We start from the raw sequence: 26,255 nt of genomic DNA on the forward strand, positions 1-26,255 counted from the left end.
GGGAGGACTACCGAGTGAAAATACAGGACCAACACTCTCATCACAAATCATCTGTGCCATTATGCCGAATTACCCCAGCCCGCCTCTCAAAACAAGCCCAAGTCATGAAAAAAGCTCAAAGGAAGCTTGCGAGACTACTGAAGGCCGGCCCAGGCAACCGGCTACTCTGGGACCAACTGAAGATCTCAAAGAAAGAGTACAAAAGACAACTACGTAAAGAGAAGGCTGAACAAACGAGCTCCCTCTAGCTAAAAATAACACATGTCGCAAAAGGAAAAAGCTCAGGGAATTCTACGGTATTATCCATGACCTATACACATGAGGGTATCCAACTAACAACTCTAACATCCCGGAAAAGACCTGGGTGAGTCACCTTAATAAAATCTTCACAGAAAAGCCCAACCCCAGTGGAAACACCCCGCAACTGCCAGGATGGTCCCTTACCACGGGAAACATTTCGCTGGACGACGGGGAAACGAGCAATCTCATTCAGTCGATCATTAAGAGATATTGAGTACTCCTACGGGCCCGTCGGGAAGGAGCACCTGGGCCAAATGGCCTTCCACAAGCTATCTCTACAGAGGAAGTAGTCTTCTAATCTGAAGTGCTAACCTCCTTATGCCAGGAAGCAAGCTTAGAAGGAGGCATTTCTGAGAGGTGATCGAGGCTCTATAATCAACCCAATTTTCAAGGGTCGAAATAGAGACAATCCGGGCGACTATTGGTTAATTGCCCTCATTGACATTGAGGCAAAGAACTATGCCTCCCTGCTCCAAGCTGAATTAACGACATGGTCTGAAAAACATAAAATCGTCCCGATCAACCAAACAGGCTTCAGAAAAGGAGTTGGTACTGCGATGAACATCCTAGTTACTTCTCTCCTGATAGAGCAGAACAAATGGCGGCACAGGAAACTACATCTTGGTTTCATTGACTTTAGGCCACCTTCGACTGAGTGAACAGATACTTACTCTGAAGTAAGCTAAAGCAATGGGGCCTCCTGGCCCCCCTCTTCAACACAATAATTGCTTTATACTCAGACATATGGGTATGTAAGATCGGGATGGCACAAGGCTCTCAAGAAGAATACTGACAACCCTCGTCCTGAAACAAGGCTGCGTACTCGCCCCACACCTGCTCAATCAATTCATGGCAGATCTGACTCCAGCTCTGGACACTGGTAACACTCACCCTACTTGCCTGGGAGGACTCTCATTGACATATCTACTTAATGCGGACAATTTCGTATTGTTCAGCTGCATCAAAGTTGGGCTACAAAGATCTCCAAACATCCTTGCAGATGATGTCCATTCCAACCAGCAGGAAATCAATGTTGCAAAATAAAAAATAATGCGTGTTGGCTGCAAACTCACCCCCCAAATCTAGGACGGCCCTAAGCAATGTTTTACTAGAGTGGGTGCCAAACTACAAGTATCTTGGAGTAATTTTAGACGCCCTGGGCTCCTTTCACCAACAGAAGAAATACATTTTGCAGAGTTCCAGCACTAATCTACGCCTTCTCCTTACTGGCTAAACAGACTACACAGACCGTCACTTCGTCCACTGCTAACAGTCATTTCATCCAAACTGCTTCCCACCCTAACCTATGTAAGAGTGGCGATGCATGGTCAAGACGTTCCCCTAATAGATAAAGCACAGCTCAAAGTATTCAGGTGAGTCCTCAAACTACCGAACTCTGCCTCCCCAGCTCAGCTCTGCCTCGAACTCGGACTTGTTCGGCAAGACCTAGCCGCAAGAGCTGAGGCAGTTAAAATCTGGTATAAAATCAGTCACTCTGCAGACAGTCTGAACGAGGCCCTCTGGCAGGCCCTGGAACATGACCAGCACTCATTCAACTATAAGTACCTCCAACCCTCAATCATCGAATTACAACTCAAGGATCTGTGTGAGGCTGCTTTTACATAGAAATCTTTTTCCAGAGGGGCTAACAAGCCCACCAAAATCCTTTTGTTTATAGAGGACAAAGCCAAATTTAGTGCCCGGGCACACGCATGGATGATCATAAAACACTATGCCAAACTTGAACCGGCTGCCTACCTCTCTACAACATTAGCACCACACATAAAACATAATCTTATGACAATGCGACTAGGCAACCTGCCAACCCTGGCTAACGCCCCGTCCTGGAAGAATATTACCTCACAGCAGTGCAGGCACTGTGCTTGCAAAAAGGAAGACTTAATACATATAATCTGCATATGCCCGGGCCTGCTAGAACTCCAAAAGAGATTTCTTAACAATCTGTTCATTTACAGAGCTATCAGGTCTTGCAGGGGAGTCATCGTACCTTGGTTTAATACACATGATCCCCAGTTAAACTGCAACCTTGTCAAGTTCTTGAAACCGGTCACACAACTGCATCCCCCCAGTGAAACTGTAAGCTATTCAAGTTATGAAACGTGGCAAGCAAAAACCGACACCTAGACTTCAGCCCCAGCGTGCCTAGCACTCGCACACCACAAGTAGGTCTACAAGTACTAATGACACTCCTACCCTAACCGAGAAGGTATCTTTAACATTTTATTAAATTTAACCTTAGATTCTTCAACATCCATCCAATGTTTTTTATCATGTGATCTGTATCATAACTCTAATCCTCCTTATTTTCTCTAGAATGTTTTTACCATGCAACTGGGCAAAATTGTTATGGTTTTAACCAACTGAAACAATAACTATTTATCAGTTATCAGGTATCATAGGAACTCCTGCTTCTCAACAAGCTCAAACCCGAACCAAGCAGTAATCAACGTATCTTGGGGGAGGAGCCAAGATGGCGACGAGTCGGACACCTAATGAGGAGCTCCGACTCAGACCCGAAGAAATAATCCTGCAGGGCAATCCTGAAAAGGGAGACTGATCTCTGGCGGTGTGCACCCGGTCCCCGGGTGGCAAACAGATCCGCAGGGCTGCTCGAGCCCGCATGGGAGCCGGAGCCGATCGAGGTGCCGGAGCGGAGGCGCGGCCACGGAGCCGCGAAATGGCAGCGTCCTGGAGGCCTGAGCCTCCGTTGTAAGAAAAGAACACCCTGGAGCGGTGGAGGTAAGGGGCCGGGGGCCCTTGGAGTGGGGGGGCCTCGGGGGTTGAGGTCCAAGCACCGGGGCGGCCTCTCCCCTCACCGCTGCGTCTCCCCTCCCCCTTCCCCTTAGTCAGCCACACAGAGCGGCGAGAGCCGGTGGACTTCACCACAAGGGGCGGACCACCCCAACGAACCAAACAGCAAGGGGGCACAGCGGGATGATGGTTATGCGTCCGGGCACTGCAGTCGGCCCGGACGCGAACAAATTTTAAAGGAACCACACAGGGGGCAAAAAACAGAGCCTCGTGGACGCTCACCCGACCCAAACGCAGTGGGGGACAGGCCCCCCACCACCACTGGAAGCTGGCAAACAACTGCTTCCCCCCCCCAGGGTCGCGGGGACAACAGGGCGAAAAGAAGGCAATGGGGGCAACACTGTAAACTGATAAAAAACAGCAGAGGGGGGCAGCCCAACTAGGAGGCTCCCCCTCTCCCCCTTCCCCCTCCTCCCCCCTGCACAATCGCCCTCGTCAGATTTTCCTGCGCTGCACGGGCTGGGGCCTGCAGATACGCGCGGGGGAGATATCGGTGAAGGAATATTGTGGACACCAGGATCGCCCTGACCCCCCCCTCCGGGGGCTCAGCGCAGGGTAGACACTCTGAAGGGGCAACTGCACTCACCCCGGGACCAAAACGCCCAACTAGCAGCACCAAGATCCCCCCCCAACAGCTATACTTGACCAAGCACAAGCCCCTACAGATAGAATAGACAAAGAGGGACCAGAAGCAGGACACAGGAGCCTCAACAAGGCATACCACGTCGAAAGGAGGATTGGAGCTCCCGGGGTGCTTCGTCGCACTAGAAACGCATAATTTAACTGTTTCCTGGCTGCAGGAATCACATAAGAGGAAAAACGATGGCCGGGAAATCCAAGTCAGCAAAAAATCAAGAACGAACCGCGCCCGGCCCGTCGCCCAATGACCAGCAGCAAATCCTAACCTTGCAATCACTGGAGAGTACACTCCAATCCCACTCTGTACAGTTCGAAAAAGTGCTACAGGCAATCATGGACACTAAGGGGGTCATTCTGACCTCGGCGGTAAAAGGCCCTTACCGCCGGTCAGAAGTCCGCCATTCTACCGCGCGGCCGCGGTAAACCGCCACGGTCATTCTGACCACCAACTGTGAAACCGCCAAAAACCCGACATCCAAGGAAGGCCGCCTCATCAGCGGGCCGCGGAAAACTGGAGATGACCAAACCTCCACCGTCACGCCAACACAAACACGCCCATGCCATTCTGACCCACGAATCCACGCGGTGGTCTTTCAACCGCGGTATTCCATTGGCGGTACACACCGCCGCGCTCAAAATACACAGCTCCAAAACACTGCCACATTGGCCAAATCGAATTACACACACCTGATACACATACACACAACACTCCCACACATCCAATTAACTATAAAACACACACCCACATCACCCACAAACCCCCACTAGTTGGAAATTGGAGAGAAGGCGATAGAAAGAGAGATAGAGAGAGCGAGCACAGCAATCGAATACCCCAACACACACAGGAACCCAACTTCATCACCCACACCACATTTACGCACACATCACCACATATCACCACGCACATCACCACAAACACCACCCCACACCTCATCCACACCACCCCATGGCACCCCAAAGACACCCAAGGTTCTCGGACCAAGAACTCAGGGTCATGGTGGAGGAAATTATAAGGGTTGAGCCCCAGCTCTTCGGCACACAGGTGCAGCACACCACTATAGCAAGGAAGGCTGAACTATGGCAAAGGATCGTAGACAGGGTCAACGCTGTGGGACAGCATCCCAGAAACCGGGAAGACATCAGAAAGCGATGGAACGACCTACGGGGGACGGTGCGCTCGATGGTGTCGCGACACAACATCGCTGTGCAGAAGACTGGCGGCGGACCCCCACCCACTCCACCCCAATTCACAGCATGGGAGCAAGAGGTAGTAAACATCATGCATCCTGATGGCCTCGCTGGAGTACACGGAGGAATGGACTCTGGTAAGTCGAATCTCAACTACTTCACCCCCCCCCAACCACCAGCATGCCAACCCACACACCCCCCCTGACCCCCAATCTCAACCCCCCAGCACACAACCTCCCTGCCAATGTCTCACCAGCACAACCCACCCTAAACCACACCAACCCCTGAATGCCAACACAAACCATAGACAGCCACCACCAAAGCATGACCATTGCACATACCCATACACCCCCCCCACCACCCTCACAACACCTCCCACAAGGGAATGCCAGCACTGGGGGACAAGGGCACTCAAAATGCACGCCATGGCACACACAGAAGCAATAACCATACTCCTTTACCCCTGCAGGGCCCGAACGCCAACACACCGCCACGGAGGGTCCAGATTTGTCCATCCCACCCCCAGAACAGGCCCCCAGCGAGGACAGCAGCTTTGTCGACCTAGAACCTGATGACCAGCCCGGACCATCGGGGACCTCCGGACAGTCGGTTCCCCACACACAGACACAGGCCACAGCAGACCCAACCCCCTCTGGGAACACCAGCACAGCTCCCACCCAGCGGGCCCATGCCTCTGTCTCTAGGACGCGTCAATCAGCTGTGTGTCCGCCACTACAGGGCACCCAGGCTGACCCAACACCCCAACAACAACAGGGACCTGGGGGCAGTGGTAGTGGGCACACCGTCCAGGGGACAGAGGCCCGGGGAAACAGGGCAACTGGGAGGGCTGCTGTGCGACGGGGGGGAGGACAGGCCCAGGGAACCGACTCTCCAAGAGGCCCTCACCACCATCATGGGAGCATATCACCACTCCCAGGAGACGATGGCGACGGTACTGGCCAGGTTCACCGAGATCCAGGCACAGCAGGAGGAACGCTATATGGGGTTCAGCAATGAACTCAGGAACATCGCTACCGCCATGGGACCATAGTCCAGGCCCTCAACCGGATAGAAAACACATTGCGGGACACGGTGGCACCACAAAGGGCCCCTGTCACTAGCCAGGAACAGCCTACCACCTCCGCCGGCGCTAGTGGTCAGGAGGCCCCCACACAACGACGGGCCACCAGAACCCCACCTCCTGCCGAAGAACAACCACCCCGCAAGAGGAACCTGAGATCTCACAGGAAGACAGAGTAGGATGCCAACACCCCCGCCAGCATAAGATACCCCCTGATGTCATCCCACTGTCCCACAGTGTCACCCTGTCCAACCTTGAACTGCCCCTGCTCCATCCTTCCACAGGCATATGGAAAATGCCCCTGTGAAACTGAGAACTGGGCTCTGCCATGGACATAACTCCACCCTCACCCATGACCGTTTTAATATCATGTACCAATATCTAGCACTAAAAATAAAACCCTCATTGCACTGAAATCATTCAGGAGTTAGCCTGTATTATTTACAAATGTATAACACATTACTGATCAATAATGTTCTGTTATTTTTGTGATGACAACATACCGATGTCAATAAGCATTAGTCCATGGGCTAACCAAGCAGAAGTCACGCAGTGGGTCATACAGCACTGAAAAGGGAAGGGAAAATCAAACATTAGTATAAAAGAACTTGGGGGAAATACACAAAGTAAAGATGCAGGGGGCTTTCAGGAAATGTTAAATGGCGTGGGTGATTCTTACCTGTGTGCTACTGAAAATACTGTTGGATAACTCTGTCCCGGTTGTCTGTGTCGTCCTCTTCGTCTTCCTCCTCTTCACTCTCCGCAGGCTCCACAGCTGCTTCAACACCACCATCTGGACCATCGTCCTGCAGGAAAGGCACCTGACGTCGCAATGCCAGACTGTGAAGCATACAGCAGGCCACGATGATCTGGCACACCTTCTTTGGTGAGTACATCAGGGATCCCCCTGTCATATGCAGGCACCTAAACCTGGCCTTCAGGAGCCCAAAGGTTCTTTCTATGACCCTCCTAGTTCGCCCATGGGCCTCATTGTACCGTTCCTCTGCCCTGGTCCGGGGATTCCTCACTGGGGTCAATAGCCAAGGCAGGTTGGGGTAACCAGAGTCACCAATTAGCCACACACGTTGTCTCTGTAGCTGTTCCATCACATAAGGGATGCAGCTATTACGCATCACATACGCGTCATGCACTGACCCAGGGAACTTGGCATTCACATGGGAGATGTACTGGTCAGCCAAACAGACCACCTGGACGTTCATAGAATGGTAACTTTTCCTGTTTCTGTACACCTGCTCATCGTCTTTTGGGGGGACTAAAGCCACATGGGTCCCATCAATGGCACCAATGATGTTGGGGATATGTCCAAGGGCATAGAAATCACCCTTCACAGTGGCCAAATCAACCTCCTCAGGGAATACAATGTAGCTCCGCATGTGTTTCGTCAGGGCAGACAACACTCTAGACAAAATTTTTGAAAACATAGGCTGAGACATTCCAGATGACATGGCCACTGTTGTCTGGAATGAGCCACTTGCCAAGAAATGGAGGACTGACAGAACCTGCACTAGAGGGGGAATTCCTGTGGGTTGGCGGATGGGGGACATCAGGGCTGGCTCCAGCTGGGCACACAGTTCATGTATAGTGGCTCGGTCAAGTCGGTATCGTAGTATGATATGGCGTTCTTCCATTGTCGACAGGTCCACCAGCGGTCGGTACACGCGAGGATTCATCCTTCTCCTCGCAAGTCCCAGCGGACGGTGCCTAGGAAGGACAACATGGAGCACAGAGTCAAGCAAATCACAGGTACGTAACCACAGCATGCCTAGCACACGATTATCTATGTATTGAAAGGCGTGTATATGTGGCAATGCAAGGCCTAGGCCTGTGTGACGTAGTACAAATTATGCCATGTGGGCCCTTGAAATGGCGGCTGCCTGACCTGTGAAGTGGGACAATGGGATGTGAGGTCAATGCGCTGGCGTGGCACACCGTGGCGGTAGGCGGTCGAAGACCGCTATACGAAGCCGCATTGGTTAACATTGAAGCCTATGGGTTGCAGGAGCCAATGAGGAGGTGCGCCGGCGGTCGCGGTACGCACCGCGGCGGTACGCACCGCCGCGGGCGTGACCGCCATTTTCTATCTGCTTAATCACTCGAGACCTGATCATCCACAGGAGAGGACCTATACTGCAAGTGCTGCTGTGACCTCGGTCTGGAAGTGACAATGGCTGCTGCGACTGGGGAAAGGGCCCCTGCCTTCACGTCTGAGGAGTTGGAGAAACTTGTGGATGGGGTCCTCCCCCAGTATGCGTTACTCTACGGTCCTCCAGACCAACAGGTAAGTACACTGGGTGCACATTGAATGGGCTATGCCTGTGTGGAGTGGGGTGGATGTAAGTTGGTGGGGTGGGGGGCGAATGAGGAGTGCAACGCACGACAGATGAGAGCATGTGCCATATGGCAAGGTTGGGGAGGGGGGGCCAATCACATCTAACATGCAGAAAATTAATGGATTTTTCCATCCCACCCTGTACATGTCAAATAGGTCAGCGCCCATCAGAAAGTGGACATTTGGCGTGCCATCGCCAAGGAAGTCCGGGCCCTGGGGGTCCACGTCAGACGGGGCACCCACTGCCGCAAGAGGTGGGAGGACATCCGCCGCGGAACCAGGAAGACCGCCGAGTCACTGCTGGGGATGGCCTCCCAACCTAGGAGGAGTGCCAGTCGTACCCTGACCACCCTGATGTCCCGGATCCTGGCGGTGGCCTACCCTGATTTGGATGGGCGCTTGGGGACATCACAGCAGACACAAGGGGGTGAGTATCAGCACATTCTGCTATCTTTATGCGCAGTGGAGGCGTCTGGGTGGGGGAGGAGGGTTGTGGGTGACATTAGGCCAGGGCGCTTTCTGTAGTGTAGTCCTCTCCTTTAGGCATGGCCCTGTGCTCCCGGCCCCCACCTCTGTAGGGTGACAAGTACAGCTATCGATGGTCCTGCATCACACATGTGCGCGTTTGTCGTCTCTAGACCTGTTGTCCTAGTCAGAAGTAGTGAGTAGTGTACCCCGAATGGGCGGCTTAGTGCATGAGGCTCCTGTGTCTGTCCTCTCCGCCGACGGTGTTGACATTGCATGCACTCAACCTGGTCTTCGTTTTTCTCCCCCCACCCTTCTTCTTCATCTTCTTGTGCATGTGTGCATTAGCATCATCAGGCGGAGGAGAATTGGCATCAGAGCACGAGGGAGCTGCAAGTCACAAGGCCCCGGTGGGCCCAGGAACAGACACCGAGGGCACCAGTGATCCGGAGGGCGAGGGGAGCACCACAACGGGGACCGGTGGTGACACCAGCGACACTGACACGTCCTCGGATGGGAGCTCCCTAGCGGTGGCGGCAACATCCGTGCCCCCCGCCTCTACAGGTACAGCCGCCACCCCGCGCACCAGCTCCGCCCTCCCAGCAGCCCCTCAGCCTTCGCTCCGTGCCCGCTCGCCCAGGAAGGCGGGCGTCTCCTTCGCCCCAGGCACCTCAGCCCCTGCCCCTGTTACCCCTGCTGCCCGCAGTGAGGAGGTCATTGACCTCCTGAGGACCATCATTGTTGGGCAGACTACCCTTTTGAATGCCATCCATGGGGTAGAAAGGGAGGTGCATCGGAGCAATGCCTACCTGGAGGGCATTCATTCGGGTCAGGCTGCCCATCAACGATCGTTCAATGCTCTGGCCTCAGCACTGACGGCAGCCATTGTCCCTGTTTCCAGCCTCCCTCTTCTGACTGCCTCCACCCTGTCTCTGTCTCCTGTTCCTCAGCCTATCCCATCCACACCATCAGACCAGCCTGCACACACCTCAACACCCAAGGGCAGCTCATCCAGACACAAGCACCACAGAACCCACAAGCATTCACCCAAGCAACACCCAGATGCAGACGTTCCAACAGTCACTACCACCTCTGTGTCCCCCTCCTCCTCGTCTCCCTCCTCCCTCCCTGTGACGTCTACACTCACACCTGCATGCACACCACCATCAGCCAGTGCTTCCATCACCAGCACACCCTCCAGTTTCAGTCCGCAGACGTGCAGTCACCACCCCCACTACCATTTACACGTCCCCTGTGTCCTCTCCCACTGTGTCTGTCACCCCCTCTTCCAAGACACACAAACGCAGGCAGACACCCACCCAACAGCCATCCACCTCACGACAGCCTCCAGCACAAGCACCTGCACCCAAAGACAGCACACCTGACTCTCCTACAACCACATCCTCTTCCTCCACTCCCATCACCACTTCTCCTACCCTTTACCTTGGTCCTAAAAAACTTTTCCTCGCTAATCTTAACCTCTTTCCCTCCACTGACCCACCCTCTCCATCTGCAAAGAGTCCCAAGAGCACCTCAGCCACCACCAGCCCAGCTTCGAGTGTCACTGTAGTGCATGGGTTCTGGAGTCCACCCTTTGCCAGCAGTGACACTTCAATCAGCAGCCAGGGGACAGCCAGCCCCCCCCCAGGCAAGAGGACCAGGAAACTAAAGGGCCGCCGTGAGAGGACTGACACAGCTGCCCCCAAGGAGCAAAGTTCGCCCACTTCACCAGCCACAACATCTAGGGGAGGCAAGGGCCCGAGAGCCCCATCTAAGGAGCGAAAGGGCAGCAGGGCGGAGAAGTCAGCCAGCAGGAGCGCGGAGCAGGAGGGCCCCACAAGCCCCATCCCGGGTGTTAGGGAGGACACCAAAGGGCCCAGGACTCCGTGACCGAAGGGTCCAGCAACAGCACGGTCGGAGGGCGACTGAGCAGGGAGTCCAGGCCAGGTCTGGCTCCCTTGACTTACTGGACGAGCACCGCTGAAGAGGGCCCCGCCGTGCAGAAGAGCACCGCTGAAATGGGCCCCGCCGTGCAGAAGAGCACCGCTGAACTGGGCCCCGTCGTGAAGATAGGCACCGCTGAACTGGGCCCCACCGTGAAGATAGGCACCGCTGAACTGGGCCCCGCCGTGCAGAAGAGCACCGCTGAAATGGGCCCCGCTGTGCAGAAGAACACCGCTGAACTGGGCCCCGCCGTGAAGATAGGCACCGCTGAACTGGGCCCTGCCGTGAAGATAGGCACCGCTGAACTGGACCCCGCCGTGAAGATAGGCACCGCTGAACTGGGCCCCGCCGTGAAGATAGGCACCGCTGAACTGGGCCCCGCCGTGAAGATAGGCACCGCTGAACTGGGCCCCGCCGTGCAGAAGAGCACTGCTGAAATGGGCCCCGCCGTGCAGAAGAGCACCGCTGAACTGGGCCCCGCCGTGAAGATAGGCACCGCTGAACTGGGCCCCGCCGTGCAGAAGAGCACCGCTGAAATGGGCCCCGCCGTGAAGATAGGCACCGCTGAACTGGGCCCCGCCGTGAAGATAGGCACCGCTGAACTGGGCCCCGCCGTGAAGATAGGCACCGCTGAACCGGGCCCGCCGTGCAGAAGAGCACCGCTGAAATGGGCCCCACCGTGCAGAAGAGCACCGCTGAACTGGGACCCGCCGTGAATATAGGCACCGCTGAACTGGGCCCCGCCGTGCAGAAGAGCACTGCTGAAATGGGCCCCGCCGTGAAGATAGGCACCGCTGAACTGGGCCCCGCCGTGCAGAAGAGCACCGCTGAAATGGGCCCCGCCGTGCAGAAGAGCACCGCTGAACTGGGCCCCGCCGTGAAGATAGGCACCGCTGAACTGGGCCCCGCCGTGCAGAAGAGCACTGCTGAAATGGGCCCCGCCGTGAAGATAGGCACCGCTGAACTGGGCCCCGCCGTCTCAAGCACCGCTCTGCTGGGCCCTTCCTGTCAAGCACTGCTCCGCTGGGCCCCGCCGTCTCAAGCACCGCTCCGCTGGGCCCTTCCTGTCAAGCACCGCTCCGCTGGGCTCCGCCGTCTCAAGCACCGCTCCGCTGGGCCCTTCCTGTCAAGCACCGCTCCGCTGGGCCCCGCCGTCTCAAGCACCGCTCCGGTGGGCCCTTCCTGTCAAGCACCGCTCCGGGGGGCCCTTCCTGTCAAGCACCGCTCCGCTGGGCCCCGCCGTCTCAAGCACCACTCCGCTGGGCCCTTCCTGTCAAGCACCGCTCCGCTGGGCCCTTCCTGTCAAGCACCGCTCCGCTGGGCCCCGCCGTCTCAAGCACCGCTCCGCTGGGCCCTTCCTGTCAAGCACCGCTCCGCTGGGCCCCGCCGTCTCAAGCACCGCTCCGCTGGGCCCTTCCTGTCAAGCACCGCTCCGCTGGGCCCTTTCTGTCAAGCACCGCTCCGCTGGGCCCCGCCGTCTCAGGCACCGCTGAACAGGGCCCTTCCTGTCATGCACCGCTCCGCTGGGCCCTTCTGTCAAGCACCGCTCCGCTGGGCCCTTCCTGTCCTGCACCGCTCCGCTGGGCCCTTCCTGCATGCACTGTTAACGGTTCACTGTGCCCACCATGCCTCCTCCTTGACCAGTGGAGACTGTAATCCACCTGATGGACTGTGGCTTTGCACTCCCCAGGATGGTACAGTGGGCAACCCACCCACTGTATAGACTTGAGAGACTGTGGCTTTGCACTCCCCAGGATGGAACAGTGGGCAACCCACCCACTGTATAGACTTGAGAGACTGTGGCTTTGCACTCCCCAGGATGGTACAGTGGGCAACCCACCCACTGTATAGACTTGAGAGACTGTGGCTTTGCACTCCCCAGGATGGAACAGTGGGCAACCCACCCACTGTATAGACTTGAGAGACTGTGGCTTTGCACTCCCCAGGATGGAACAGTGGGCAAACCACCCACTGTATAGACTTGAGAGACTGTGGCTTTGCACTCCCCAGGATGGAACAGTGGGCAACCCACCCACTGTAAAGACTTGAGAGACTGTGGCTTTGCACTCCCCAGGATGGGACAGTGGGCAAGCCACCCACTGTATAGACTTGAGAGACTGTGGCTTTGCACTCCCCAGGATTGAACAGTGGGCATGGAGGCCCCTCGTGGATCTGGCGCGTGGACTCATCTGGCTGAGGTGCCCCCCCTTCCCTTCCCCCTGAGGTGCCTGTAGTTTTTTCATCAGATGCCCCTGCAGTGTTCTCTCCAAAGGACTCAGGTCTCCTGTGTGGGCTTTGCCCTTGTGTTGTTACACTTTGGCCCACGGACACTTCGATTTTCTTTTGGTGTGCAGGACTAATTGCCTCGGTTATCCATTGCACTGTATATAGAATTATTTTGATATTGATTTTTTGGCAAGTTGACCAATACTTTTCAGAGGCTATTTTGTACATAAATGTTTATTCACAATTTAATTATGTCTTTGCATTTTTCAGGGGGGTTTGGGTGGTGTCACTGTGACTTGTTGCTCTGCATTGGTGTGTACATATTGGGGGGGTGGGAGTGTATCGCGTATGTGTGTGCCCGTAAGGTTTCCTCCTCCCCCCTCCCGTGTGTCGTAGGTGCAGTACTCACCGTTGTCGTCTGCGCCGGAGTTCGTACTCGTGGTAGATGAGCAGGTAGACGAGAGCAGGTAGGATGTTTAATTCGGGTTCCATGCTGTCCTCCTTCCTCGTGGAGTGCGTAGAGGTGCGCGTTTTCCCGTTCGTAGTCTGTTTCCGCCGTGTTTTTATCGGCGGTGCTCCTGTCCCGGAAAAGGTGGCGGATTGGTGAGTTATGATACTGTGGGCGGTACATTGTCTGCCGCCTGCCTGTTGGCGGTGTCCGCCACGCTGTTTGTCTGTACCGCTGTGGCGGGCGGAGTGTTAATGTGGCGGTCTGTTTTGGCGGTTCCCGCCAGGGTCAGAATTCCATTTTTTGGACCGCCAGCCTGTTGGCGGGTTGGCCGCCGCTTTATCACCGACCGCCAGGGTTAGAATCACCCCCTAAATCCTCACTAGAACTAAAAATAGACACAGTATCACAAGATCTAAACCTACTCAGAGTGGATCATCGGAACTTGACAGAGAGGGTGAAAACAACCGAGGATACCCTGAGCAAGACGAGCCCCATGGTCTGGGACAACCAGAAACAAATCCAGCGCATGGACGCAGAGGTGAAGATCCTATGGAGGCGGGCCGAAGAAGAAGAAAGCAGATCCCGGCGCAATAATATTCGCTTCGTGGGGTTCCCTGAGCACCCACCAGAACAGAACTCGGAAATAACCATAGAGCAGTGGCTAATTAAAGAAGTACTGAGCGGGTCCCCTTCAAAGTTCTTCTCTGTCGAACGAGCGTACAGAATCCCCGGTAGACCGCCACTACCAGGTCAACCTCCTAGACCATTAATAGTGAGGCTCCTGAATTATAGAGACCGAGACATGATACTGCAGCAATTTCGCAGCAAAGGCCCATTCCGGCAGGAGGGCTCAGTGGTCCATGCTTACCCAGACTTCACTCAAGAAGTACAGAAACAACGGAACTCCTACATGAAAATTAAACAACGGCTCCGGGAACACAACATTAAATATGCTCTTCTCTTTTCTGCCAAATTGAGGGTGATCTCAGAAGAACATATCCATATGTTCACATCCCCCGATGATGCCTGGACCTGGATGCATGCCAAAGGCATAGCACTGTCTAATGAAGTAGCGAATGAAGAGGAGGAATGGATGCCCTCCACATCGAGAAAACGTAATAAGAGACGCCAGAAGGGACTGCCCACGGAGAGACAAGCAGCGGAGGAAAGAGCAAAAGTGCTAAAATAAACTCCGTTACTAATGCAGAACTCTTTTGAGACACTCAGGGCGGGCCACTCAGCGGGCTTGGATTCGGAATCGGCCAGCTCGGACTCCAGAATTACAGATGCGCTCTGGGGCCCGGAGGTTACCCCTAGAACTGCAGACGAACTGTAAATGATAATAACACACCGGATACCTCAGTCCTGACAGGGCAGCGAGCGACTGGGGTACAGAAGAAACCGCAACAGGAATCGAATCGCCAGCCGTGTTGGCTATAAAGAGTATCTTTTGAACGATTAATCCTCGACCACTGTGTTAGTTGATCAATAACTGCGGGCAAACAAAAGAGGGGTGACTAACACGACACAACACAACATATCAGGAGTTCCCACACTTATATATGCACATACCCGCAGACCAGGTCTGAGGAAGGATGTGAGCTCCGCACAAGGGCCACATCTGATATCAAAATGGCTTCCCCACAGGTATTCGAACGGATACAGACCTCACCACATAGTAGTACTGGGGGTGTTTCACTAAGTGTTAGTAGTTGGTTAAGGGAAACAGTTAGAACGGGGGGAGGGGTTTGGGGAGTTAAAGGGTTTGTTATAGGTCAACTCAGAGAACAGGATACACCATTGTGGATGTCAGTCTTAAATACACACCCGGCGAAACGGGGGGGAGTCCAGAAGGAAGCCGCACTCTGGGAAGTGCAAGATGGAGACACACCATACAGTGACACATGTCTGGGCACACGACTGTACATGCACACCAATATGAAATAATTATGTGGAATGTTAGGGGCATGGGCACACCGGGCAAAAGTGCGCAGGTGCATGCGCGTCTCAGACGCCAGAGAGTTCACGTAGCTATCCTACAAGAAACACACTTACTGGAAACTGAGCTGCCGGAAATCCGTGGGAAATGAGGCGGGCAGATAATAGGCACAGCTTACTCAGCGTTTGCTGGGGGGGTACTGATATGGATAGCAGGCGGCATCCCGTTTACACGAACCTCATATAAAGTAGACCCAGGTGGCAGATATGTAATAGTGGAGGGACAACTAGACGGGAGGCATTTAGCGCTCATAGGGATTTACGCCCCCAACAATGCACTGGCGGCTTTTCTGGAGATACTCACCCGGCACTACTAGTAAACCCTGTAGCCCCGGCCATATGGGGAGGTGAATTTAATAGCTTACCGAATGCAAAGCTGGATAGATCAACCCCCCCCAAGAAAGGTATAACAAATAGAAGCGCTAAGAGCCCCCTGCAGGTATGGGCGGAAGATATGAGACTCTATGATGTATGGCGCATGCAACACCCCCAACAGAGAGAATACTCATTCTACTCAATACCTCACGGAGTGCATACTAGAATAGGCATAATCTGGGGTTCCGCAGATATATGCACATTGTCGAGTGAGTCAGAGTACCTGGCTAAGACACTATCGGATCATTCGCCGCTCAAAATGATATTAAAATGTGGCGGAACTCGATCAGTGATCCCCACATGGCGTTTACAGCCAGAAGCACTCCAAGATCAGGCATACGCAGAGGGACTGGACACAGCGCTGAGGCAATACTGGGAAACCAACACAGACTCCGCGAGCACAAGGGCAGCAGAGTGGGAAGCACATAAGGTGGTAATCAGGGGTTACTGCATGTCGTCCACTTGAGGAGTTAGGCGCACTCTACACTCGGAGATCAGTAACTTAGAGAAGGAATTGAGAACGCTGGAAACAGCGGTGGCACGGAAGGAGGCACCCTACACCGTACTGCAAGAGGCGAGCTCAAAATATAAAAAAGCAGATACTCGCCTCCGTAGGCACGACCACAAATATTATTTGATGCGGCAGCAGTCGGAGGGAGACAGGTCAGGCAGGCTGCTGGCATGGCTCCTCAAGGGAGACCGACAACAATCTCCAATAGGGCCATAAAACTAGACAACGGAGAAATGGCCTCCACACAAAAGGAGATAAATGGGGCGTTCAGGGAATACTACGCGAATCTCTACGCCAAGCGAGCGGCCTGTACGCCTACACAGCTCACCGCATTTCTGGCAGGATCCCAATTGGCACAATTGTCTCAGGGAGACGCTGAGAAATTGGAGGCCCCCTTGAGTGTAGCGGAATTAAACGTAGCAATAGCACAGATGCCCAGGAATAAGGCACTTGTAATAGACGGCCTCCCACTAGAATATTACTCGAAATATTCAAATTATTTAAAGCTTCACCTGCTGAAAGTGTATGAGGAAGCCTGGAACCACAAGGCGTTGCCCCCCACACAAAGAGAAGCCATGATAGCGGTCCTACCCAAGCAGGGACGTGACCCTATGGACGTTAAATCCTATAGACCACTATCACTCTTGAACACTGACTGTGGCAAAGTACTGGCTAATAGGCTAGCGCCCGTTATCCACACGTTGATACATGACGACCAAAAAGGCTTCATCCCCAAACGCAACACTTTTCTAAATATCTGTAGATTACTAGGAGTGATGGGGGGCACTCCACCGGGGGCGCTTGAAGAAATGGTGCTCTCACTGGACATTGAGAAGGCATTCAACACGTTGGGGTGGGACTTCTTGTTCGCCACCATGTGGAAAATGGTAATAGGCCCCAAATATATACAATGGGTGCAGACACTATACTCCAAACCACAAGCATGCGTGAAAACGGGGAGGGTTGTATCTGACAGCATCCCGATTGCCAGAGGCACCAGACAGGGGTGCCCCCTGTCCACCTTGCTATTCGCAATAGCGATGGAACCACTGGCGACCCGCCTGCGGATGATGGAGGACAACTGGGGCATACTCAGGAATGGGGAGAAACATAATGGGCCTGATTACAACTTTGGAGGACGGTGTTAAACCGTCCCAAAAGTGACGGATATACCACCTACCGTATTACGAGTTCCATAGGATATAATGGACTCGTAATACGGTAGGTGGTATATCCACCACTTTTGGGACGGTTTAACACCGTCCTCCAAAGTTGTAATCAGGCCCAATATCTTTATATGCAGATGACGCCTTAATATACTTGCGGAAGGAAACCGAGACGATTCCGCTGGTAATTTTACTTTTGACTGAATTCGGGGTGTTATCTGGTCTAGTAGTGAACTGGGGAAAATCGTGCGTGTTCCCCTTGTCTCCACGGCCACTATCAAATAGAGGTACATCCCTGACCGGGCAATTGAAATGGTGTTTTGATTCATTCAAATACCTGGGGGTACAAATATATCACAGATCAGAGGACCTTAGAGATGGAAACTTGGGGAGAGCACTAGCCTCCATAAAAGGGTCGCTACGTTTCTGGTGTAAACTATCGCTACCACCGATGGGTAGAGTGGCAATAGCAAACATGCTGATACTACCTAGGCTACTATACTACTTTGCGGCACTGCCGCTTTTGATCCCTAGGAGTTTCTTCCGCGACCTGAACGGGGCCCTGTTGCAACTCATATGGGCGGGGGCAGAGCGTGCGTCGCACTTACTACACTGCAGCGCCCAGTGACTGAGGGCGGTCTGGGCGCCCGTAATTTTGAACGTTACTACGCGGCTGCACAGCTACAGTGGATACTGAGCTGGATACATAGGCCCACACTGGCTGAATTGGCATGGGTACTGACGTACTTGTGCGGCGCACCCTTGGGTGCTTGGCTGGCCACCAGGACTCCGAAGGATGTGTCCGACAAACCACTCATGCTAGTGGCGCATGCATGCTGGAAGAGATATATTCAAAATGGCTGCAGCGCGCTCCCCTACTCGCCTCTCATACAGCTGGGCGTACTTCACGCTCGCTAGCAGCCTGGACGGAGGCGGGCATAGAGACGATAGGTGACTGCTTTGAAGAAGGGAAATTAATGTCTTTCGAATAGATACAGGATCTCTCCTCAGTAAATCCTGGGCAGTTCATGACATATTATGCCATATGCCACTCCATCAAGATGATGTGGCTAGCAGGGAACCAAGAACCTGCGATCTCCTTAGCATTACACCACATGCTACAATACGACAGCCAGTCGAAAGTAGTGTCGAATCTATACAAAACTCTGAACAAATACCCCGCACCCAACTTAGAAAATACTCGGATAAGGTGGAACAATGTCCTCCCAACCCCGATTTCACAAGAGGAATGACCGAACGTGCTACACCACACACAAGGGGTATCGAGAAACCCCAGGTTTCACTACACGCAATTTAATTATACACATCAAGCATATCTCTCACCAGCCAGGGTTAAACAAATGCTCCCCAGCTCGGACCCAACCTACCCAAGATGTCAGACCCCGCTAGGACACTTTTACCATATGGTTTGGGAATGTGCGCAGGTGCACAGGGAATGGAGTGGGATAGCGGAGAAGGTGTCGGAGCTGACGTGGTTGGAGCTCACAGCAGACCCTAAATCCTGCTTGCTGGGCCTGAGACAGAGAGACAAGAAACATAAGCATTTACATAAATTCACAGACTTAGCATACGTAATGTATAAAAGACTGATAGCAATGAACTGGAAATCGGCCTCTGCTCCGGATCTGAAAACCTGACACAACATGACACTGAGATGGGCTAGCGCAGAATTAATGGTGCTGTGGAAATCGGCTCGGGAGGGTCAACAGCATACAGGTAGCGAGGTCTGGGAAACCCTAATAAGTAGATTGGAAGCCAAAAGTGATGAGAAACCACCATGAACCGGAACAAATGGTGACACTAGGACAAACACTTTTTTACCTAACAGATCCCTACACTACGAGTAGGTCTGACGAGTCAAACACTTTGGCCAATTGTCACCCCCTCGCCCACTTCCTTCACCAGAAAAGACCCACAGTGAATACCTGGTGCGGTTCTAGGGCCCCACACAGGAACACAAGATTATGGAACCCAAACACCACTGATTGTCACTAAACTGGACTTCCCCCCTCCATAGTAAAAACCACAAGACACAACAAATGGTCACTAGTAACCCGGGACACACAAACTTATTAAACACACATGGTAAGAGTGATCATGTAGGAACTACACTTGAAATTCCTTAAAGTAATATGACAAGACCTCAGTTAAGCTTTTATTGTTAATTTGTGTGATAATAGTGTAATAGATCTATTATATCCTGAAACTGTAAACGCTGGAAATGTATCTAAAGTTAAAATGCAATAAAAATATATTTTTAAAAAAAGTAATCAACGTATCTTAATACCACCATTAGTTTAAAATGAGTCTGGAGTACATTTAATTACTTAGCCCAGCTGTGTGGCCAATTAAGTAATGTAATCATTTATTCCATAGTCAAGCATGTATGCTGATTCAGCGTATATATACTCACAACATAGATCCTGCATTATTAACCTCAAATCAGGACATAGGCCCTCATTCGGACCTTGGCGGGCGGCGGAGGCCGCCCGCCAAAGTCCCGCCGTCAGGTTACCGTTCCGCGGTCGAAAGACCGCGGCGGTAATTCTGACTTTCCCGCTGGGCTGGCGGGCGGCCGCCTTCAGGGCGCCCGCCAGCCCAGCGGGAAAGAGGCTTCCACGATGAAGCCGGCTCGGAATCGAGCCGGCGGAGTGGAAGCTGTGCGACGGGTGCAGTTGCACCCGTCGCGTATTTCACTGTCTGCGCAGCAGACAGTGAAATACATTTAGGGGCCCTCTTACGGGGGCCCCTGCAGTGCCCATGCCAGTGGCATGGGCACTGCAGGGGCCCCCAGGGGCCCCGCGACCCCCCCTACCGCCATCCGGTTCCCGGCGGGAGAACCGCCGGGAACTGGATGGTGGTAGGGGGGGTCGGAATCCCCTCGGCGGCGCAGCTAGCTGCGCCGCCTTGGAGGATTCCAATGGACGGCGGTACACTGGCGGGAGCCCGCCAGTGTTGCCGGTCCGACCGTGGCTTTACCGCCGCGGTCGGAATGCCCATTGGAGCACCGCCGGCCTGTCGGCGGTGCTCCCGCAGTCCTCCAACCCGGCGGTCATGGACCGCCAGGGTTGGAATGACCACCATAATCTCCAAGCTAATGTGTATTTAGCCTCTCAGTGATTAGCTCAGGATGTTCATATTACAATTATCAGTAGCCTAAAGGAAAGCTGAGAGTTCTGAGTATGTTCTAATTCCTTTAGGGATCAGTTTAATTTATGAGGAAAAACATTTTGTTCAGGAATTTTTAATGCCAATTTACAGATCATAAAATTCACTGAAAACTAAAAGTGACAAAACTATAATGTGGCTATATCTGATGACGGCCAAAATAGCAATTGCTGTTGCATGGAAGAAGAAAGAGGCACTGGTCTTGACGCAATGGCATGCAAAACTATGGCAAGCACATACAATGGAAAGGCTGGCAGACATTTTCAGAGATGACTTCAAAAACTTTGAATACTGCTGGGGCCCCTTAGTACGCTACCCTTCTAAAGGGCTTCCATTGGTGTGGGTGATGCACCCGTTCCAGATTTGAAATAGGAAATTACACTCATTCTGAATATCGATAAGATGAGCGACTCGTTTGATTTACCTGGATGGTTATTCTTATAATTTATTCACTTTTATTTGTGTTTGTTTGATTATGTATAAAATTGACATGGCTCTATCACATGTACAATTCAGAGCATAGAGGACATGGTCTGTTTACGAAACACTAGGTTAGGTTATAGCAGTTCGATGGTGTACTGGGTAACCACTATGTGCAGTGTTTTGTTATTGATAAAACCTAAGAAAACAAAGTAAGATAACAATTAACTGAATTCAAGTTGTTTCTGATGGAAATCAGATTTTTCTTATGCGTGTATGTTTATTGAAAGTAATACAACAGCAATTTGCATATATACTGCCTTAAAAACATAGGGGCATATTTAAGAAAAGAGGTTTTCTTATGCCCCTTAGTGCCCCCTCCTAACTCCACCATGTGAGTGTGGGGTATTTAAAATAACATTTTCGATGCTAGTCTGGCGCTTTGCAGGATTAGCATCAATATTTCTGATGCTAATCCTGCAAAGCATCCAGAGGCCCATTGTAAACAGTGGAAGCCTCCTTTTAAGTCCTGCTCTCAGCAGGTGCTAAAAGTGCTGAAAATAATGGAGCAAGGAAATCTACTAGATTTCCTTGTGCCATTTTTTGGGCCCTCCCTAACGGGGAGACGCCTGCTTCGCATACACTATGTCTTGTGCAGGCATAATTCAGCGCAAAGGGTTACAAAGTGGAGCAATGCATGCATGTATTGCCCCACTTTGTAAATATGGTGCTGCGTTTTTGGCCTTCTAATGCCACATTAGCTTAAAAAAATGATGCTAATGTAGCATTGGAATGGCGCTAGGGGCTCTTAAATATACCCCATACTATTTTAATGTTTGCTTTGGCAGCTTTCAGAGAAATAACCTGATCAAATGTTTCTACAGGGAATATTCAGACAAACAGCAACACAAATATACTTTACAACATGTCTTACATGCCAGGCTACTTCTTGTGTCTTACCAGTGCACCACTGCTGAGAAGAATCATAAAGATAATGAAGGTCTCAAACCAGTTGTGTTCCACTATTATGAAGCACGTTTTCCTAAAGTTCCACCACAATTTGCCATTTCCATCTTCAATGCTGACTTGGCACCAAGAGAATTTCTTGACACATCCTATCAAACAAAAATGTAGGCGGTGATGGTATATTCTGAAAAGGCTATGCACATTGACATATGTCGTTCACAGCCAATGTTCTTACAATTAACAAAGTTGAAGTTACATTACGATTTTCAGATAAAAGCAAAGAAGAAGAATTTGGTATAGACAATAAATTAAATTAACCAAGGTTTCATATATTATATAAAGTTTGCACCAGTGCAAATATAAAGCAAACCATTTGGAGCATTTATGCTTCTTTAGTAGAAAACAATGACGCAAGCCCAGCCAGGTCTGGCTTTAGAACTGGTGGCGCCTCCTCCTCGGCTGCACTCACTACCACCTGGCAAATGTGCCCCTCTTCTCGCCATTTCTCCCTTTTTACATACATTCATGTGTTTAAAAGCACTTGTAAAGGCTGGCTTTACTAATCCAATCAACAATCCACATAAAATATAGGGGAATATTTAAGAGCCCCTAGTGCTATTCTAGTGACATTAGTGTCATTTTTTTTATGCTAATGTGGCATTAGAAGGCCAAAAACTCTGCACCATATTTACAATGGGGTGCAATGCATGCATTGTGCTACTTTGTAACACTTTGCGCGACATTATGCCTACACCAGGCATAAGGTATGCAAAGGGGGCCATCCCCCGTTAGGGGTGCAAAAAAAATGACGCAAAGAAATCTGTCAGATTTGTTTGCGTCATTTTTTTCCGCCACTTTTAACGCCTGCTCAGAGCAGGAATGAAAAATTGGTTACAATGGGCCTCTGGGTGCTTTGCAAGATTAGCATAAAACTTTTTTACGCTAAACCTGCAAACCGCCGGACTAGTGTAAAAAATTGGGGCTCTAGTCCGCTAACTACCGCCATGGTGCGCTGTATTCTAATATGATGCACACATGGTGGCATTAGGGGGGTGCTTAAGGGTGCAAGAAAAGTGGCGCTGCACTGTGTGCAGCACCACTTTTCTTATATATGCTCCATATTTCTGTGTTTTTGCAGCAGGCATATTAACCCTCTATGCTACATTCTGTTGAGTCAAAACTCCCATCTTTCTCCCTAGCAGGAACATTAATCACAAGAGGTATCTTGACATTTTAATTGTTTCCTGAAGGCTGGAGGCACAAGGAACTTTTTAGCAGGTGTTTGTAAATCGCAAGTGTCGGAAGTTATTGCTAAACACAGCACGCCCCTGAGGTTAGCACTCGGTGTGGCCGCACCGCTCGCACCGCCCAAAAGCCAGCCCTGAGCCTAGCTTACCAACCATCTCACAAAATGATTCTGTGCCAAGAAAGGAGGAAACACGTTGTTTTTCAATATTCCCTAGGTGGTTAAGAGCACTCTGATTTTTGCCTCAAAATTGGACATATTTTATTTCTGTAGAGTTTTTGTATGGTTCTCCTCATTCTGTGAGTGCTTATTTAAAAGTGATGTAAAATGTATTTTCTTCATTTGTTTTAAACAAAGGCGAATGGCAAACAAATGTAGCCAATCAGTTTGCATAATGAGTACCAAATATGTGCACTGCATAGGTTTGAGCAAAATCGTTTAGCAAACTATCTTATTACAGATATTACAGATGTTACAAATGTTGCATAACAGATTTTCTTCAATTTTTCATCAGCGCAAAACCTTATGTGGAAAGATCTCATTGACAATTAATTTGTTAAAATAGGAGCACGTCACCTTTGCTGCTTCTTAGTGACAGTATGTGCACTCCCTTGATGGTTTTATGTTTGACCATATTGTGTTTCTGAGCCAGTTAAAAAGAAGGGCCATCATGGAATTTCACATCAAAAATAGACCAGGGCAAATACCAGTAGTGAAAGGCAATAAAAGAGCAAGCCACATTAGAGACTGCCTTGTTAAACTAAATTCTTCTGAACAGCATTGCAAGATGAAAACATTTGGAACACAATTTCCTTTGCAAACTGGAACACTGAACTGTATCAAGAATTGCCTAGGAGAAGAGGTTAATAAAACTCACAGGTCTCAGACTAGTAATATTTAAAGTTAAAATAGACCTATTCATTCCTTTTGGCCTTTGATTTAAGACCAACAACCAACCTGAAAATATAATAACAAGTTGAAGTTATGCACTGACAATGCAATTGAAATGAAATAGTCAGCAAGTTACTAAACAGCGGTCGCAGGGAGACTGCAGACCCTTGTATCAGGTTGTCTCCTGGTGCACCTAAGAATAGGATACAGGAAACGAAAACTGCTGTCATGGAGCACACAGATTAAGCCACAAATCACTGTACATAGGAGAATTTAACAGGACCAACCGATACAGGACAGGGTTTGGCTCCATTTTTGCCTGCTGTTGCAGAAAGGGCTGCAGTGGTAAAGGATAGTAAATGGAGCAGGCAAACCCACCAACTTCAGCAGTCAACGTAAAAGAGGATTGTGAAATACAAGGGATGGAGGGACACCTCCTAGACCAGGAAAATAAAGTGCAGACAGAAGAAGGATAACCAGGCTCAGGGCAACACCATTAACACAGGGAAAAGCCTGAGGTACGGAGGCAAGCTGGCCTTTAAAGAGTATGTGGTCTGTCAAGATACTTAAGGGGATATTTATACTCTGTTTGCGCCAGATTTGCATAATTTTTACGCAACTCTGGCGCAAACTTAACTCCATATTTATATTTTGACGCTAGACCTGTCTGGCTTCAAAATATTGGAGGTAATGTGATTTTTTTACCGTGGAAACCTACCTTGCATCAATGAGATGCAAGGTTGGAGTAAAGGGCAAAAAATGACTCTAAGGCCTTTGCCCCTTATTTATCCTCCCGTGCAAAAATCCAGTCCCCTGGGCATGGCCATTGGGTGGGGGGCATGACTCTTGTCTTTGCTAAGACAGGAGTCATGTCCATAGGGGGTTGTGCATCAAAAATGACGCTAGTCAGGTTAGAGTCATATTTTTGACGCTAACTTGACTAGTGACATTCTTTGACGCACAACCTCCAGCCTCCCTTACGTCTCCCCTACCCGGTTAGAGTAATTTATTTTGATGCTAACCGGGCCATAGTGTCGGCTAGAGTCATTCCTTAAATATGACACCCGGCTGGCATCTAGGAATGGTGGTAGCCGGCGGTATACTTTTTGACGCAAACCTGCGTTGGTGCAGGTTTGCGTCAAAAAGTATAAATCAGGGCCTAAGTCCTATTTAATTAATGAAGCCAAGGAAGTAACCTAGATAGGTGGGTACTCTCGTTCCTCAGACAACAGGAAATGGCAGAGCCTGGCAGGCCCCTCCCTGCATAGCATGACTTATCTTCCCAGTGTAGAAGTAATAGCTACTGAAGTAAGAGAAGAAATGACATGTCCCCATTTCTCTTTGGCAGGCAAGCAGGTAATAGATGATAGAAGAAAATGAGTGGACCTCTATTCCAGATAGTGCTGGGGGTGGAGAGAAGAAGCTGATGGTGCCAGAGAATTGCTGACAAAATATTTTAGTCAACATCCTTTCTTTTTGTTGAATCTGGTCGTTCTGATATTGATTCATGTACATCTTTTAGCACTAACTGACGCTTAAATTGGATGTATTTTTGTACTGCAATTACAGCAGCATTAAACAATGGAGGCAGTTAGAAGGGGATCACTTATCCTGCTTGAGCAATTATAGGAATTAATTCCCTTTTGAAAACAGACCTTGACATACATCCATGACAAAATATACACACACCATTGACACTGCATCCACACATAAAAACCAACACAACTACATACCCAAATACACACACTCACACACAAGCACAATTATACACAGCACTACAACGTCCGCCACACAATAATGACACTCACTTGAATGTGACACACATCAACACGACTTACACAACAACATTGATATCACATGCAGGTGAAACACATATAGACACAACCACACCACCCACTCCACCTCCCGCCCCCTAAACCAGCCAATCCACACACACACACGCACACACACACACACACCTGTACTGATTCACATACACTTCAGATGGAACAAACCTACCAGTACAGGTCCCCTTGCA

The 26,255-nt window shown here is 51.0% G+C and overlaps 1 protein-coding gene across 2 annotated transcripts in view; it reads right to left on the bottom strand.

The window, feature by feature from the left end:
- Positions 1–26,255, bottom strand: part of LOC138285390 (sodium channel protein type 2 subunit alpha) — a 666,155-nt gene that overhangs the window by 167,246 nt on the left and 472,654 nt on the right. For both annotated transcript variants that reach the window (XM_069225263.1, XM_069225264.1), the window contains exon 21: positions 22,096–22,250. In XM_069225263.1, coding sequence (XP_069081364.1) covers positions 22,096–22,250 — 155 coding nt within the window. The remainder of the gene's footprint in view (positions 1–22,095; positions 22,251–26,255) is intronic.

The sequence above is a fragment of the Pleurodeles waltl genome, chromosome 3_1 (genome assembly GCF_031143425.1).
Source record: "Pleurodeles waltl isolate 20211129_DDA chromosome 3_1, aPleWal1.hap1.20221129, whole genome shotgun sequence".
Classification (NCBI taxonomy): Eukaryota; Metazoa; Chordata; class Amphibia; order Caudata; family Salamandridae; genus Pleurodeles; species Pleurodeles waltl.